At 36.4% G+C, this 18,982-nt stretch overlaps 1 protein-coding gene across 1 annotated transcript; it reads right to left on the bottom strand.

Moving 5' to 3' along the window:
* Positions 1-154: 154 nt before the first annotated feature.
* adra1ab (adrenoceptor alpha 1Ab) lies at positions 155-13,415 on the bottom strand. Its single transcript, XM_065290488.2, has 3 exons — positions 13,285-13,415; positions 11,117-12,173; positions 155-4,546 (listed from the first exon to the last, which is right to left on the bottom strand). The coding sequence occupies exons 2-3, from the start codon at positions 12,015-12,017 to the stop codon at positions 4,101-4,103; spliced, it is 1,347 nt and encodes a 448-aa protein (XP_065146560.1). The 5' UTR covers positions 12,018-12,173; positions 13,285-13,415; the 3' UTR covers positions 155-4,100.
* Between the last annotated feature and the right edge of the window lie 5,567 nt (positions 13,416-18,982).

Raw genomic sequence — 18,982 nt, 5'->3', positions numbered from 1 at the left:
AGAAAAAACATGGAAGTGTTTGGTGGCTTCTAAATTCATCCCTGTTTGGATCCTTAGGAATGAATAGGGCTAGGCTAAATGCTAACACATTCACGATGCGCTGTAGAAAGATTAAGTGCGCGCTTTGAAAAAAGATGAATATGTATTAATTAGTCTAAGTTGAGGTAAGAACATAGTAAAATATTGAAAAACGGTGGTGTTTTCCTTTAAGGTGTACTTTTTGAAAGTGTACCGACCCAGTGACAGCTGGGGACCATTTTTTATACTTTTTTTTTGACAGTGTAATGAGTAAGACTAAAATGTATGTTCTCTTGGTCGCCATTTACTTACATCGAATGCGAAAGGACAGTTTGGACGGTTTACTCCTTTTGTGTTTCACAGGAAATGAGAAAAGCATTACAGGTTTTGTAAAGGGTCACTAAATAATGATAACTTGAAATCCAAATGTAAAGTATGCATTTGTAACAGGTACTTATTTGGACAACAAGAGCAAACGTCAGTGTCAGAGATGAGGAATTGTTTTATCCGTAAGCCTGTTTATGTGATCGCCGACTGTTGGAATGCGCATCTTTCAAATGGAGGGTGACGCAAGGTTACAGTGATTTACTCCTCTCTTCCCACAGACTGATTTATTCGCAGGGGCAGCTGCAGAATTTAAAACAAAGTGACAGTGTGGATTGTATAGACTATACTGTACTGTTTCTCTGCTTGATATCATCACCCCTTGTGTGTTTCCTTCATCCATTTTTTCCTGACCTCATTGCTTTTGCGCTGTTGCTATGACTACCGGCCCTGCTCAACAACAAGATCCGACTCTTTATTTGTCATGGCAACACGTTACAAATAGGAAGTATCCCCTTAGCAACCCTTCTGAATATGGTGCTATTAAAACAACATTGAATCACCGGGTCATTTCAGCCAAGCTGTGATTTGTATCCATCATATGATTCTGTCGGCATGTTTTCCACTGAACCGTGGATTGATGGTTTATTGGCGGCGCTGTAAAGAAAAAAAATCCCAAATCTTTACTACTTGTACAGAAAGCATCTTTAACACAAATTAATTTAGTTGAGTAAAAACTGTAATGTAGCTAAAAAGATTTGTTTTCTCATACTGTAGCCCATTGCCAATTTGTGTTACATGCGTTTTCTAAAATGAGATTGCATTTAGGAAAAATAAATGCAAAATAAGTTTTGGTATCCTAACTGATCTGGTTTTAAGGATGCTTTTTTATTATAGCCGGATTAGAAATACAGTATAAATCAAGAAAGACCTGTTCAAAATGGCATTCCCCCTGTAATATGAACATATGCAAGAGTAAAAATAAGCACTTCCACTGATCCCAGTGCGGCTGCTGGCACTAACAACAAGCGCTTTCTTTCTCAAACACAATCTGCTATTTAAGCCTGAATGTTTTTCTATTTCTGGTATCTCTGTAAGGTACAAATGGGAGCTAAAAGATCATGCTGAGATTGTCGATGATTTGTAAACCCCGCCCCTCGCTTTTCCCAGGCCAACCCATGAGTCCCGCCCCTATAGTCCAGAAGTGAAACTGTTGTGTGCTGGTGTTTATTCTATTGGCTGTGCAGTGTGAGGATGTTCGCTTGCTCTGAAATGTGTCAAATCCCTTGATAGTGATGTAAAAAATGAATAAAGAAAGTCCTTACTCTGCCCTTGCCTCCTCTGGATGAATTGCTTTGTTGTTCATTTGTAGTCGCTTCGGATGAAAGCGTCAGCGAAGTGAATAAATGCACATTTTAAAAGAAGAATTTATAGTCTGTGATACATTTCTTAAATACAAAGAACCTTTATACCGAAAACTTCATTGGACATTTTCAAAGAACCATGCATGCAGCTTGATGTGTACACAAATACCAATAGATTTGAGTTCTTGCCTCCTTATCCTTCTTAAAGGGACAGTTCACCTAAAAATTTTAATTATGTCATCATTTACTAACCCTCAAGTTGTATAAACCTATACATTTCTTTGTTTTGCTGAACACAAAGTAATATGTAATGAAGCAGGAAACTGGGGCACCATTTACTTCTATAGTAGGAAAGAAAAATACTATGGAAGTCAATGGTGCTCAAAAACGGTTTAATTAGAAACATTGCTCAAAATATCTCCATTTGTGCTCAGCAGAACAATTTATAGGCATTTATAAAGGTTTGTAAAAATTTGAGGGTAAGTAAATGATGACAGAAATATCAATTTTGAGTGAACTATCCCTTTAACCTCATTGTTAAATATAGTGTGCTCTAAAATTATGAGACCAGAGTTTAAAAACCTGTTCATAAACAGATGTATGGCCCCACTTTATATTAGATGTCTTTAAATACTGTGTTAATGAGAATAAAAAACATTTACATTGTACTTATTGTGTACACATGTGTTATTCTGGGAGAGTTTAGTATTGGGTCAAGAGTGTAATTACAGGTATTTTTAAGATTTAATAATAAATATACAAAATAGTTGCATTGTATACAGTTACTTATGAACGTAAGTGATAATTGATGTAACACCTAATATAAAGTGGTACATATAAAATATGTACAGTACTGTGCAAAAAGTCTTAGGCCACCACCACCAGCTTTGTTGTTTTAGCAAAGTTTTAATGTCCATCCATTTTATTTTTCACTCTTTTTTTTAGGATACAAACAGAAAATACAGGAAATATGAAAACAATTTTCAGAACTAAATATTTTCTTCATGCATCAGTCAGTATTTAGTGTGAACTCTCTTGGCACGAAACACATCTTGAGCTGAATTCATTTGATTAGAATTAGAAATTAGGATTTAATTTTATTTAGGTTAAAGAGATCCTGCAGCTGCCTGCTATTGCTCGAGTGGAAGGGGAGCTTACACGAAATACTTGACACTTCAGCTTATTCTTTTATACTGTTTTTAATACTACATACACATTTCCTGTATTTTCTAATTATATATGATCACTATACAATTGCAAAAACAATCTGGTAGCATGGTGGCCTAAGACTTTTGCACAGTACTGTATATATCGTAAATATAACTAGTGATAAAAATCACAAATTAAATTTAAGCACATTCGGCCCACTTACTTTTTTCTGAAATAGTAAAACAAATTGTCCCATGCTGTCACTGGGTCACATGGGTGTGTAAAAGGTCCTAACATTTACTATTCAGGTACAGATATGTATACATTTGGTACCAATTTGTACCTCTGAGGTACTAGTATGCACTATTTGGGTGCAAAGTTGTACTTTTTGAAAGGGTAATACCCTCTACGTTTCACTTAATGTATACAAGATGCAACTCTTTCAGATAACGGTGAGATTGGGACAACTTGTAGTGAAACTCATGCTGTCATAACATGCTGTCAATAATGCATACACAGATATTCTGAAGTACTTTACGCTTACGATGATAGTATTATTTGTCATTAAAAATGTCTTATATTAGACATTAATGCATAACAGAAGTAGAGCAATGTGTAAAATGCAAATGAGCTGATCTCTGCACTAAATAGCAGTGCTGTAGTTGAATAGTCAAGATTAAGGGGCGGTATTATCCCCTTCTGACATCACAAGGGGAGCCAAATTTCAATGACCTATTTGTTTCACATGCTTGCAGAGAATGGTTTACCAAAACTAAGTTACTTTTTTCACATTTTCTAGCTTGATAGAAGCACTGGGGACCCAATTATAGCACTTAAACATGAAAAAAGTCAAATTTTGATGATATGTTCCTTTTAACAATGGGGTTTGATCATAGGGAACACACATACTGATTTAAATTCATTGTCACTTTATAGGCCAAGAATGCAAGTCGCTTTGGTTGAACTCATCTGTCAAATGCATAAAATGTAATGTAATGAACTATATTTGTAAGCACAAATGACAAAATTATATAAGATTTTCGGTAAAGACTCAAAGTGGACATAGTTTTTAATAGATATGCTTTAATGAAGATGATGCTGTAAAAATGAACACATGTAAGTGCTATTTTGCCCAACAGGTGGCGCTTGTGTATACCAGATCTTATAAAGAAGTCCTTATTTCACCATTCCGCTCAAGCTTCTTTTTCTTTGTAAAACACTACTTTCACTTTTTCTTTAAGAGTTTTATAAATCTTCCCCTTTCATATTGCCTATGGAGACCTGATGAATCTTAGTCATGGATGATATTGTAGTTTCTGGTGCTTGTATGCTAGAGCATGCAGATTTCTTACAGTAAGCGTTTGCTGAAAATAAATTCTCAGTCAGTGTCACAGGAGTAGGTGATACATTATTCGAGTCAACAGTAGTAGATGGTAAACTCTGTGGGGATACAGGAAGGCCGAAAGGTGAGACCAGATTGGGGACATGCTGGGTCGTAGGATCTCGACAAGACACGAAGGTCCTGGGTGTCCTTCGGAGGCATCGCCCATGTAGAACGTTCTGGAAAGCCTTCTTAAACTCCTGACTGAAGCATGGATAGATGATTGGATTGAGGCAGCTGTTGAAGTAGCCGAGCCAGAAAGTAATTTTGAAGACTGTTTCTGAGGGTCTATGAGATGGAAATATTGAGCCTTGGGGACACAGAAAGAAATGAAAGAGAAATTGATAAAATGTTTCAAAGGGATACTCAGCAACTTTCATAAAATGACCACAAGGTAGTGAGGTCAAATGGCAGCGGATGTTTCATATTTTCAAAGGCTATTGGCTCACCTTTTGAAAATATGAAACACTCTTTTTTTGCTTTGATATGCTAATCGTTTTCAAGTATTTTGAAAGCTTTTAAAACACAAATGACAGTACAGGTTTTTATTATTATTATTAGCAAGTACATACTAGAGCAGGAGTGGGCATTCCTGGTCCTGGAGGGCTCCTTTTGTGCAAAGTTTAGCTCCAATAATCAAACACACCTGAATGTCATTCAAGTAATCCTGCAATTGATTATAATTTTCAGGTGTTTGATTAGGGTTGAAGCTAAACTTTGCAGGACTGTGGGCCACCAGAAATGCCCACCCCTGTACTAGAGGGTGGGCAGCACAATAAATGTGACCCTTGACCACAAAACCACAAGTACCATAAGTAGCATGGGTATGTTTGTAGTTATAGCCAAATTTTGGCATATATACATTGTATGGGTCATAATTAGGGTGGCCATTCGTGCCAGTTCCGCCGGACACGTCCCGAACATGTTTTCGGGTTCGTTCTCCAGAAGTCGCGTTGGTCGACCGCATACGTCATCAAGGTTTAATATTTCGGGTTTAATTTCAGAAAAGCAACCGTTTTATTTCAAGGTAAGAATGAAACTACAATGATTGTATGTCTTAAAAGAAATACATTTTAATTTTCTAATATATTTTAACTGAAATGTGAGAACCTTGATGACGTATGCGGTCGAGCAACGCGACTTCCGGAGAACGAACCTGAAAACATGTTCGGGACGTGTCCGGCGGAACTGGCACGAATGGCCACCCTAGTCATAATGATCAATTTGCTAAAATTAGGATATTAAGTAAATTTAAATTAAGTATTTTGTACATTTCCTACTGTAAATATATAAAAATGTATTTATTATTAGTAATGTGTGTTGTTACAAGCTTCATCTGGACAACTGTAACCCTGGAGAACCCATGGGTCAAATTTGGCCAATGCTAATTGCTGCTAAGAGAAGGGTTCTTGGGTTCTCCACGGTTAAAGGCATTTTCTTAATATTTAGATTTTTTTACACCCTCAGATTTCAGATTTTCAAACGGTTGTATCTCAGCTAAATACTTTCCTATCCTTAAAAAACCATACATCAATGGAAAGCTTTTTTCCTTTTTTTTTTTTTTTTTTTTTTTAAAGGACCTTTATGACTTGTTTTGTGGTGCAGGGTCATAAATATATCTGAATATTTTAAATCTTTTTAAAGATTTTTAATAGGGTACACATTGGAAAATTTATTTCCCTGTCGAGGGAACTCGCGCTGCATCGCCGTAGTGACGCTTTGCACAGCAAAATCACCAGTGTTAAATCTACACTAGAGCTGTAATCGGGCCTTAAAAGTTAGGCCCGAAATGTCCGGAGCCCGACAGAATGCAGCCCGAACCCGAACGTACATTTAGATTGACAGCTTTTTAAAAGCCCGAACCCGTTTACAGCCCGACATTATTTAAATGTGCGCACACACACAGCTTTTGTCAAGAATGAGAAATTTACACAGGTTTTAACATTATTTATTCATGACTAATAATCTACACGCCACTTGGAAGTTGAAACAAAGAAATAAGTAATATGTAACATTGTAACATCTCATTCTAAATAGGCTTATGCAATACACTATAAAAATATGCCAATAAAATTATTATTTCTTAACGAATTAAATTAAGATAATACATTCTGAATTAAGATGGGTATTTGGCAATAACGAAATTAAGAGGCAGGCTCCGCGGGATTTGCGTCGGCACTTCTCTCCATTACTGCCAACATTAGTCTATATCCTCTGTCTAAATTATGTAAGACTCGATTAATATTTAGTTATACATTGAAAAACCTACTCACCAAGATTAGGCTACATGTTTTTGATGAGGAAAATCATTAAATCCACTGTAAATGAATTCAGCGCGATCCTGCGCTACTGATTTGAACTTGACCGCTCATTTACCTCACAAAGGTGTCCGAGGTAGAATTCTAAGGCAGGAAGGTTTACTTCCACGTTAGGTTTACTTCCTGACTCCTCCATCATCCTGTCCATCAATTCTATGCGTGTGTGCGCATGGGGAATGTGATTCGTCAAACCTGGTCGAGTTCGAAAAAATAAAATGCCAGCCAAGAAAGCAGCTGGAGCCCAAATTTAGTGCAAATAAATGTATATTTTCACTTTTTATACCTTTTAATTGCATTTCTAGCTAGAAATTAGTATTGTAGTTTTCAAATATGTGATTATTTATCACAAATGCACTCTCGATTTACAACCCCAAAACAGAAAAGTTGGGACACAGTAGAAATTGTGAGTAAAAAAGGAATGGAATAATTTACAAATCTCATAAACTTATATTTTATTCTCAGTAGAATATAGATAAATATCAAATGTTGAAAGTCATACATTTTGAAATGTCATGCCAAATATTGGCTCATTTTGGATTTCATGAGAGCTACACATTTCAAAAAAAGTTGGGACAGGTAGCAATAAGAGGCCAGACAATTTAAATGTACATATAAGGAACAGCTGGAGGAGGACCAATGATTAGGAATAGGAATGTTGTCCCATTCGTGTCTAATATAGACTTCTAGTTGCTCAACTGTCTTAGGTCTTCTTTGTCGCATCTTCCTCTTTATGATGCACCAAATGTTTTCTGTGGGTGAAAGATCTGGACTTCCGGCTGGCCATTTCAGTACCCGGATCCTTCTTCTACGCAGTCTTGATGTTGTAATTGATGCAGTATGTGGCCTGGCATTGTCATGTTGGAAAATGCAAGGTCTTCCCTGAAAGAGACGACGTCTGAATGGGATCATATGTATCTAGAACTTGGATAAACCTTTCAGCATTGATGATGCCTTTCCAGATGTGTAAGCTGCCCATGCCACATGCACTCATGTAACCCCAAACCATCAGAGATGCAGGCTTCTGAACTGAGCACTAATAATAACTTGGGTTGTCATTGTCCTCTTTAGTCCGGATGAAATGGCATCCCAGTTTTTCAAAAAGAACTTCAAATTTTGATTTGTTGGACCACAGAACAGTTTTCCACTTTGCCAAAGTCCATTTTAAATGAGCCTTGCCCAGGGAAAACACCTGTGCTTCTGGATCATGTTTAGATATGGCTTCTTTTTTGACCTATAGAGTTTTAGCTGGCAACAGCGAATGACACGGTGGATTGTGTTGAGTGACAATGTTTTCTGGAAGTATTCCTGAGCCCATGTTATGATTTCCATTACAGTAGCATTCCTGTATGTGATGCAGTGCCGTCTAAGAGCCCGAAGATCACGGGCATCAAGTATGGTTTGTCGGTCTTGACCCTTACGCACAGAGATTGTTCCAGATTCTCTGAATCTTTGAATGATATTATGCACTGTAGATGATGATAACTTCAATCTCATTGCAATTTTTCTCTGAGAAACTCAGAAAACTATTTTTCACCGCAGCATTGGGAGAATTGGTGATTCTCTGCCCATCTTGACCTCTGAGAGACACTGCCACTCTGAGAGGCTCTTTTTATACCCAATCATGTTGCCAATTGACCTAATAAGTTGCCAATTGGTCTTTAAACTGTTCCTTATATGTACATTTAAATTTTCTGGCCTCTTTTTGCTACCTGTCCCAACTTTTTTTGGAATGTGTAGCTCTCATGAAATCCAAAATGAGCCAATATTTGACATGACATTTCAAAATATCTTACTTTCAACATTTGATATGTTATCTATATTCTACTGTGAATAAAATATAAGTTTATGAGATTTGTAAATTATTCCATTCCTTTTTTACTCACAATTTCTACAGTGTCCCAACTTTTTCTGTTTTGGGGTTGTATATTTCAAACACGCTGCCTATGAAGTGAGTCCGAAAGCATTTCTCTAAGCCAGTGGTTCCCAAACTTTTTAAGCGTGTGGCCCCCCTTGTGTATGGTGCATTACTTCGCGGTCCCCCAAAGAAAATTTGTGACAAAAAACTGTTCTAAAACTCAACATTTTAATAAAAAAAAACATTAAATTATACAAAAAAGTAGTGATTTTGGTTAGTAGCCTTATTATTTTAGGTTTAATTTAACAGAATTAAGGATAAATTAAAGCAACACCAAAGAGTTTTGGCTCTTTGCTCCCCCTACAGGTTAGAAGCGTAATTGTTCATTACCCACTGTCATAAATACTGAGGCATAGCTGGCTCTGATTGGATTGTAGGTCTGCCGTAAAGCAAGTTTTTGTAGTATTCACTCGGACTACAGGACCACTACCCGACGTTTGGAAACTTCTTTAGTGCGGTTTTGGCCGATAGAGGGCTGCAAAGCGAATGTGAAAGTGCTGTTCACCCTGTTTAGAGTGGATGAACGACTGAAACTGTTTTGGAAGCGTTATTTTAAGGTAAAAAAAACTCTTTGGTGTTGCTTTAATGTATTTCATAAAATGTCATAAAACTGGGGCCCCCCTGGCACCATCTCGTGGCCCCCAGTTTGAAAACCACTCCTCTAAGCTGCCTTCATGCCTTCAAAGTCATTGCCTCATGAGGCAGCGAGGCAAGAAGTCAGCTGTCTAAGTTTTTGGACGCAACCAGAGTCAGTTTAGCCACTGGCCAGACTGATAGGCAAACACAGACAGGAAGTTACCTTCAGATCAGGGATGTAACCATGACAATGCGTGTGCGTCCAATGAAAGTTCTTTATTTGTATGTACCATAAATACAACAATAGGCAGTATTTACCTGTTTTGGTACAATCGAATCGTGGGTTCAGAATTATGAATTGATTCATCGAAACACACGGATACAGGATTAAATGGGTTCAAGGCAGTGGCGGTTCTAGGGAGGGGCCAGGGGGGGCCAGTGCCCCTGTGACAACAAGCTTGGACCCCCTTGTGGCCCCCCTAAATGTGGGGTGTGAAATTATTTTTACAATTTTTTTGCGATCGTTGTTTTTTACATCCGTAATTAGAAAGTAGCATAAACATGGTATTTGGCCTGTTAATGTCTTTAGTGCACACTGCAAAAAATGATTTTCAAGAAAAAAAATCTTAGTATTTTTGTCTTGGTTTCAGTAAAAATATCAAAAAATTCTTAAATTAAATAGCTTTTTCTTGATGAGCAAAACGACCCAAGAAAATAAGTCTAGTTTTTAGACTAAAAATATTAAATTTAAGTGATTTTATGCATAAAACATGTATTTAGGGTTTAAGAAAAAATTTAAAGATTTTTTTCTTACCCCATTGGCAGATTTTTTGCGTGTTTTATGCACAAAATCACTTACATTTGATACATTTTGTCTAAAAACTAGACATATTACTAGACTTAATTTTTTAGATATTCTTGCTGAAAACAAGACAAAAATACTAAGATTTTTTTCCTTGAAAATCATTTTTTGCAGTGCAATGCAGAAAATAATATGACATGAATAAGGTCTAAATGTAATTGGCCCCTCTAACAGTACAACTGCCCCAGATTGCCCCCCCCCAGTTGAAATGGTCTAGATCCGCCACTGGTTCAAGGTATGAATTTATCATCTGTTTAGATGAGATGTTTTCAAATTTTGGACTAGGACTCATTTCTAGGTTGCACTGTGGGATAAAGTGGGTCCGACAAAGTCATATGACTGTAGCAGTGAATGACACAGAAATGGTTTAGTCCATTTAGTTTTGATATGATAGACCATAGGGCATATTAATATTACGATTTGTTCACAAAATGACAAGTAAAACTACTCTTTTTCAAAGAAGGGAAATTTGTGTTTACCTCAGATTTCCAAATTAAAACATTTTGGTGGGTCCTGAGCTCGATTATTCGTGTTTAAGTGGGTTAAAGAATAAAATGTTTTTTTGTCCTGGTTTAGACTAAGGACTTCAGCGCTTTGTTTTTTTATTTGTGAGGTGCAATGACATGTAATGACATGACAAAAAGACTTTGAAATTATCGCTTGGAATTATTGCATTGTTTGATATAGTCAGCAAAATCAATATAATTTGAATATTTAATGTCACTATACAGACCAAAAATAAAACCAACTGTAAAACCAATGAAAATGCAAATACATCTGTAATCCATGATGAACATTTTGTTTACTGAACTCTTGTTATTGTTTGACATACAAAAGCATCTACTCTAGTTGTTCGTTCACAGTATGATAAAGGTTGAAACACAGTTCTGTGCCTTTTCATTCTTCACTAATGTATTCAGTCTTTCTAAACAACCTCATTTATATGCAATCTCAAAGGCCCGCTGAGGAAAATGGGAATGTGGTTTTCACACAATCAAGAAGAGCTACGAATCAGTCGCACAGGGTTGTTTAGAAATACGAAGTGGAATAAACATAAAATGAATGAATGCTTGACATGCAAAATGTGTTTTCCGGGCTAAAACCGCGTGCCCATCAAGTTCACGTTAATAACTAATAACTTTTCTCATTTTTGGTGATCTTATGGCATCTCTACAGCAAAAGTGAAAGGTTCACAACATTGGTACTCACTTATAGGCAGCACTAGAAAAAATGGCAGCCAACAGAGCACAAAACATCCCACCACGATCCCAAGAGTCTTGGCGGCCTTTTGCTCCCTCGAGAACTTAAATAAACACATGAACGCCTTGCTCGATCGCTTATCTTCTTCCTGCTGGGCCCTGCGACAGTGAATCCGCAGCATCACTTCATGTTTCCCCTTTAACCCATTCGTCTCCCTGCCTTTACTCGTGGAGGAAGTCTTGTGTCTTGCTACTATGTACACCCTACAGTACATTGCCAAAATCACAGTCAGTGGCACGTAGAAGGAACAAGCAGTTGAGAAGATCGTATAACCCAATTCTTCATTAACTCTACACACAGACTCATCCTCTGGCATTGGATCTCTCCATCCGAACAGTGGGCCGACTGAAATCGCAATGGAGAGCACCCAAAGGGCCACCACGGCTGCCAGTGCTCTCCGCCCGGTGGCAAGGGAAGGATATTGTAACGGGTAACTGACCGCCACACAGCGATCCACAGAGATCAGAGTGAGGCTTAGGATGGAGGCTGTGCAACACAGTACATCAACAGCCGTCCAGACGTTACATAAAGTACGCCCGAACGCCCAGTGGCCCAAAGCTTCAGAAGCAGCAGAGAACGGAAGCACCGCAGAGCTGAGAAGAAGATCCGCCACTGCCAGATTGGCAATGAAGTAATGCGCCATGGAGCGAAGGTGGCGATGGCATGCCACTGAGAGGATGACCAGGACGTTGCCCATCACACCAAATATCATAAAGACCAGCAATACAAAGCCCAGGACCAGGGATTTACTAACATCAATTTCAAATGATGAAATCACACTGCAGTTCGGACAGCTCTCGGGGAAAAAGTCTGAAGTTATGTTATCCTCTGCCGGAAGCACGTTGGTCATGATGTGGAGGTTCTAGATGGAAGCGGAGTTTGTGTTTCTCTTTAACGTCACATCTGATTTAGTACTCGTATCGCAGACCAAGACTGCAGAAACATGAGGTCCATATTTGAGTTTGATCAGGTCCCTTCATACCAGTAATTCAATTTTGTGGACAGCCTGAAAAAGATTGAGGAGATTACTATTCAGATAAAGGAAGGAATGTTGCTGTGTAAGACCTTGAATTAATTTTACTGAAAAGGGTGCAGGTTTTTTGAAGTCTCAAATGCATGTATGCTGTAATGAAAAAAACAAATGCAACCCATGGTGTGTTGCCAAACAACCATGTAAAAAAGCTTTTATGCTAAATGATTAAGACCAGATTTATGAACAAGCATAACAAAATCCATACCAAGAAAAAGCCAATATTTCACCAATATATATAAAAGAAAACTTTTTTGAACAATATAAACTGTACACACATACAAGAAAATTTAATTTACATTGTAACATTGTGTGTTTTATATACCTTTGTGCTGACTCAAAGTTATGTAAGACGTCTATCTAAAGAGCCACTTATTATAAGATACAGTTGCCAAAATCAATGGAGATCCTGTGGATAAAAGGTTTTTATGTAGGACGTATTACAACACAATTTCGATATAAGTTTATTATAAGCTCATAAATTGGGTTAATAAATGAGGTATTAAGCTTAATGCAGCAATAAATCAATGTGTTTGTATTATGTTAACTTGAAAATATATCATGTTGATGCTTAAAACCAACATAAAAACGTGCTCAAAAAGCTTGACTGGCCTTTTGATTCAAATCCTTAAATTCAATGAGCCTACACTTAATTTGTGACTACTTCAACAAATAGCCCCGATTCAACCTAATGCTAATGGCTTGGCTGTTTCTCGAAAATTTAGACAATCAGACACCATCACAGCTTTTGAAATAAAAAATAAACAAATAAATAAAATCAAATGATCGATCAAATAATTGAAGCTAGTTTAGTTATTAACTTCACCGTAAACACTTATTATTTATTCACTCACGTGTTGATATAATATATATAACTATATAAGCAGCAATATAACTGATATCGTGTATAATATGTATAAACACGCAGGAGCAATAGAAATCTGCAATAGCCGCTTGTGTAATTAACCCGTAACAATCCGAATAAACAAACCTTTCTGATATTTGCTAAACTACTTTTAGCATTCATTTAAAATATGGACACATTTAAAAGAAACATATCTTTAATAAATAAATAATAAAAACCTACCGTCGTCTAATTCATATGCGTAATTTTGGTTTAATTCCTCTCGTGACCTTGAGTAGAAGAGTGACACGAGTGTGAAGAGATGTTGCAGTGCGTACAAATAAGTCCATATCGACAGTTTCTTTTATCCTCACAGTCTCTCTCTCTCTCTCTCTCTCTCTCTCTCTCTCTCTCTCTCTCTCTCTCTCTCTCTCTCTCTCTCTCTCTCTCTCTCACACACACACACTGTACATTTACTGCGGCACAACTTTTTGTGGGCATAGCCTACGGATGCTCTGCAATGCCGGTCTTTCAGCAAACCAGTCTTATATGCTGACAAATTCAGCTGTCGTTTTTATTCGAACATGACATTTTGTTCTCCTTTATCATAATGAAAACAGCTACACTATAGTAGTACACTTTAGTATGCTACTGTGTGTAGTAAGCTGTGTATATTTCATGTAGGTGCTATAGTGTTTTCAACCCAGCAACTTTAGTAAATATTACAGTATACTACAGTTTATCAATTTACTATAGTCAATATTGGGTTATTTAAGTATACCGTTAGTAAATAAAATAAAATATACTAATAGGCTTTATGCCCAGCTGCACTACTTCCTGAACTTCAGCCAGCTCCTTGTTTCCTGTCTGCCATTATTGGACAAACTGATTAATCCAGGTGCGTCTGATTATTGTTGTTGTGACTACTGAGGGCAGGCACACCTGGATTAATCAGTTTGTCCAATAATGGCAGACAGGAAACAAGGAGCTTGGCTGAAGTTCAGGAAGTAGTGCAGCTGGGCATAAAGCCTGTTGGGCCACTATATTTCACTACAGTTTACTTCATTTAATACTTATTTACACTCCCTGTTAAGTAATTAGTTCATGTAATTTAATTACTTTTGTTTTGAAAAAGTAAAGTAAGGGATTACTCTTATTTTTCCTATAATTTGATCATAATAATTACAGTTACTTCTGATGTAACTAAATACTGTGTATAGACTAACAATTATGTTTAAAGCAATTGTCAATTTAACATCAAAATTTTAAGTCTAAGGTTGAAATGCATGTTTTATATATATCCTTGTCACTTTAAATACTTTATAAGAATAATGGTAATACTCATATTTTTAAATCTCATCTGATTTTTTATTCATAAACCCTCACAGTCTGGTCACAAAATGTATACTTTAAATACAGCATTCATAGGTGAGTTAAACTACTTTCAACTGCAGGTGAGAGAGCATTCGAATGTAAGTTTAACAATGCAAAATAAATGGTGCATGCAACAGCTAGTCAATGTAGGAGTGTGCATTGGTCATAGAGAATATTTACATGGCTTTGCTAACCAAATCCCTGCAGGTCTCGGATCAAAGATCTATCAAGTGACAAACATCCGTGGGAAAGTGTTGGCAAGAGGTCCTGATCAAGAATTACAGAATTAAAGGTGGGGTGCGTGATTTTTGAAAAACACTTTTTGAGTCGAGCCCAGTACCAAAACACACTTGTAGCCAATCACCAGTAAGGGGCGTGTCTACTAACCAACATTGTTGCCTGGGTTGCGTATGTGTTGGGCGGGTCTATCAAAAGAAGGTCCAGATTCTATTGGGGTAGGGGCGTGTTTGTTCAGGTGATTTCAAATGTCAACATTGGCTTTCAGAGATCATGCACCCCTCCTTTAATATGTCAGAGGGAATAATTAGCACACTAAAGGTTTTGTGCCTTCACAGTCACATTAAGAAATTTTTTTAAATCTAGAAAAAAATGAAGACTCATCTATTTCATACTCCAACTCTTCTTTCTTGATTGATTCAACTTTTTAAGAAAAGCCAATGACACCTGATGGGCTTATCAGTTATTTTTGGTTAGTTAAGGGCGATTTATAGTCGTGCGTAGGTCCTACGGCGTAGCAGCGACGGCGTAGGTTCCGCGTCGGTTTTCATTTATACTTGTGCGTCGCCGTCCGCGTCGACGTGCAAACACACGCGAAACCGCTGGTTGGCAGTAATCACGCGTGTAACCACAGTAGCAGCATAAGTCGTCACAGAAGAAGAAGCTAAGCAAGTAAACCCACAAACGAAGAAGAAATAGCAACTTGTTGTGTATAATTTGAGAAGACCAGCAATGATGGAAGCAAATAAACAGCGACTTATGTTTCACTTTGAGTTAAATCACTCCTCAACTTGGCTCACCTTTGTTTTCACCGTCTCAAACGGAAATACCTATGACGCAGTTTTTTTACCTGACGGGAGGGGTTCTGGTGGACCAATCACAGCGCTTACGGTCCGCGTAGAGCCGACGCGCTGTTAGAAATTTTGTGAGGTGCGCGTCAGGCTACGCAGAGCTACGCACAAGCTACGGATAGCCTACGCCGTAGCTACGCCGTAGGACCTACGCACGACTATAAATCGCCCTTTAGACTTCCTCAATGAGTAAATCTTTCAACAAGATCTTATGTTCATAAGACATTGTGGCCTTAATTGGATTGTTATCATAAATACTGCTCATGATATTGTACTTAATTAATGCAAGGAGTAAATAAATTGTTAAAATCATGTAGATTCAAGTTTATGATTCAAGTTCATTTACATTTCTGACTAAAAAAACCCATATGTGGGATTAAATGTTATTGCCTTTATACAGCTTTATACCATATATTGGCAACCATCTTCAATTCTGTCACTATATAAATTAAATCCATTGAATCAGTTGCCACAAAGCTGCAGTCTTAAGGCGTGCTATGAATGTTAAGAGTTGAATGTTTGTTTCAGGATCGCTTTGGATCCTAGCCAACACCAGCAATTGCACAAACCATAAAGAATATAGAAGAAAGAAGCTGGCAGACAAGCCGACTGGATGAAAAACACATTTACAATGAAACAGTGTCTTTCCTTTTAAACATATGCCGTCCAAGTGAACCATTTGAATATTGGAATTTTAAAAATAGCAGTGCTTTTCATAAAAATTAGTTTTCTGTGTTCAATACTGATGAAGATGTAATAGAGAGTTCATCCTTTGTGAAATGTTTAAGAAGTTCTATGGTCTTGAGTTTCGTCATAGTCTACCAACAAAATACTGGAATGCAATGGTGACAGGGGCACAAACTAGCACGGGGTTAATTGTAACATGGCTACTTTACATACACTGCCAAGAGAAAGTATGTGAACCTTTTGGAATTTCATAGTTTTCTGAATAAATTTGTCATAAAATGTGATCTGATCTTGAAGTCAAGAGTTTTGACAAATGTGTCTAAAAATAATAACACAAATTACACAGGGCCGAGCAATCTGTGCTTTTGGTCTTTTTTACTGTCAGAAGATGATCTGCTGTGAATTTGTGAATTTTTTTATTTGTTACGATATTGAACAAGAAGGAATGGAAGCAAATTTCTTCATCTTATGTTTTTTTCAATTTCTGAGTAAGGTGTGTAAGTCATCAGATCCAACCTTAAACACCTTCTTGTTACTTAAAAAAAAAAAAAAAACGATTTTGAAACATGTCAGCAACTCCTAGTAACTGGGATTTAGCCTCAGGTATACACTGATAATGAAACGAAAACAATGTGAATACTGTTAATCAAAATGAAAACTGTCAATACAATATCAGGAGAAATAACTCACTATTAGGATTTTTTGTCATAATTTTGTACGCTTTCAAAAAAATCTATTCATATGCACTAATGCATAATACAAGGATGGTTAGATGAAGGATCATGGATGGATGAATGTGTGGATAATAATCTATCTATTATATGCAGATATACTGTATAAACAATATCCACCTTTAGTATATAGACAGAATTTTATTGAATTATTGTGTTGAAACAAAATTTCTTGCATGTGCTACAACAAACTCTCTGTTTGTTACAATGAACCCAACGGGGTAAGTTTTAACGTTTGCATTCCGGTCATTTTCATTGTAATTGTACGATAATGGTAGGTCCCACAAACAAACTTTATGGGTTCATTTGTAGCAGAGATGTGTGTGTATGTTGATTGTGTTAAAAAAAAGATGAATCTAACTTAAATATTTTTGAATGATAGAGCCGAAGCCAAAAAGCGTTACTGTGTGCCCTGCTCTCCCCTCATTAAAAGCCTTTATCTACACCAAAAGTTAAAGAACTCTCGAACAAAACAAACTCCACACAGTTGAGAAAAACTTAATTAATTTAGTAAGTCCTGCAAGTAAAAACCAGTTGCTGTTAATTCGCTACTTTCACACTCAAAACCATCACTCAAAAAAGTAAAAACTTATAAAACGGAATAAATTATTCATTCAGTCTTGTATATGTCATAACACTGTAAAAAATAGCTGTAATTATGCGGCTGGTTTCCAGTAACTTACCGTAGAAGATAAGACTGAAAATGTTTCATGTTCATTTAACTTTGAACAAACTTTGCCATTAAATAACATAAATGTAAAATTTACAGTAAGTTACTGGTAGCTAGCTGCCAGTTATACACAGTAATACTGTAATTTCTGCAGACTTTTTTACAGTGTAGCCTTAAGTTTATAAATCCTAAAAGTTTTGTTGCTTGCCAATATAAAAATTCTTACATTCTGAACATTCAAATCTATAAATCTATTGAGTAGTGAAATGTTACAGTGAATTGAAAAGATTTGTTTTTACATAATAAAAAGGATTTCTTTAGCATTATCACAATGATTATAATGACATTTTGATGAAATTGAAATAAGATCTTTGGTTTATCCGCTAACTATTAGCTTTTAGGTAAAAATATACTGATTTTGTTTGACTTTTCTTAAAGCTTATTATTGGCAGGTCTGGGAATGTATTAACAATTAACCCTGTAGAAAAACCCTTTTTTATTATTTATTTTTATTTATTACAAAACAAACACCTTTTGAATTTTAATCTTTGTGCTTTTTTAACAAATCATAATTTGTCGCATTTTTGTATGTATTTGAGCTATTTGGATGGTTTTAAACTCACACCTTCTATTAAAATCTATCCTCAAAGTCTTTATCACAGATCCAATGTCTTTAAAATTGTTTAAAGGGTTTATTTATTAAACTTTTGGCATGAAGAACTGTTTTTCTATGAGAGGGTTTCCTTGATATAAAAATCCTTCTTATTCTTATACACAATAATTTCAAGCTCCAGAAAATTTGTGTTAATAATATTAAAATTTTATGAAATTACAGTAAAAAAGGCTAATACATTATATTAGTATTCACTATTAACTAGATAGTATGTAGCACGCATATTACAAGCATATTGGCTGTTGTTTAGTACATACTGCTCTATGTGAAAAGGTGTACCCTAATATAAAGTGTTAACTAATCGATCGTTGGCAGTACACACATAACATACACACTACACATTATGCAGTAGATTAGCAAGTATTTTATTCTGTGACAGAGACAGCGCAGAAGATCTTTACTGCCCTCTAGTGGAATATAGGAACCATAAAAAGTATGTATTGACACTTGGTAGTTAACTAGCTAATTGAGAGTAAAAGAATATGTCAATTTATTTCCTTTACAAAAATGCATTGGATCACTACACCCATAACAGTTCACCTATCACCGGTTTGCTCTATACCATTATTCAAAATCTCATTCTGAATGCGTGACACACTTATCTGATAAGGATTGTTAAATATACATAAATCACCATTAAAGAACCAGTATGCTCGTTTTATCACAAAATGTAACATTTATTATTTCGTAATCTCAGAATTGTTTTACAAGTGCCCAT

The sequence above is a fragment of the Paramisgurnus dabryanus genome, chromosome 10 (assembly GCF_030506205.2).
Source record: "Paramisgurnus dabryanus chromosome 10, PD_genome_1.1, whole genome shotgun sequence".
Classification (NCBI taxonomy): domain Eukaryota; kingdom Metazoa; phylum Chordata; class Actinopteri; order Cypriniformes; family Cobitidae; genus Paramisgurnus; species Paramisgurnus dabryanus.
This window is presented reverse-complemented; position numbering and strand designations above follow the sequence as displayed.

Excerpts from the sequence above, each read along its gene's own strand:
- adra1ab (XM_065290488.2), bottom strand. The coding sequence starts at position 12,017 with ATGACCAACGTGCTTCCGGCAGAGGATAACATAACTTCAGACTTTTTC. Across the intron at positions 4,547-11,116 it reads TTTTCTAGTGCTGCCTATAA|GCTCAATATTTCCATCTCAT; the intron begins GTGAGTACCAAT and ends TGTGTCCCCAAG.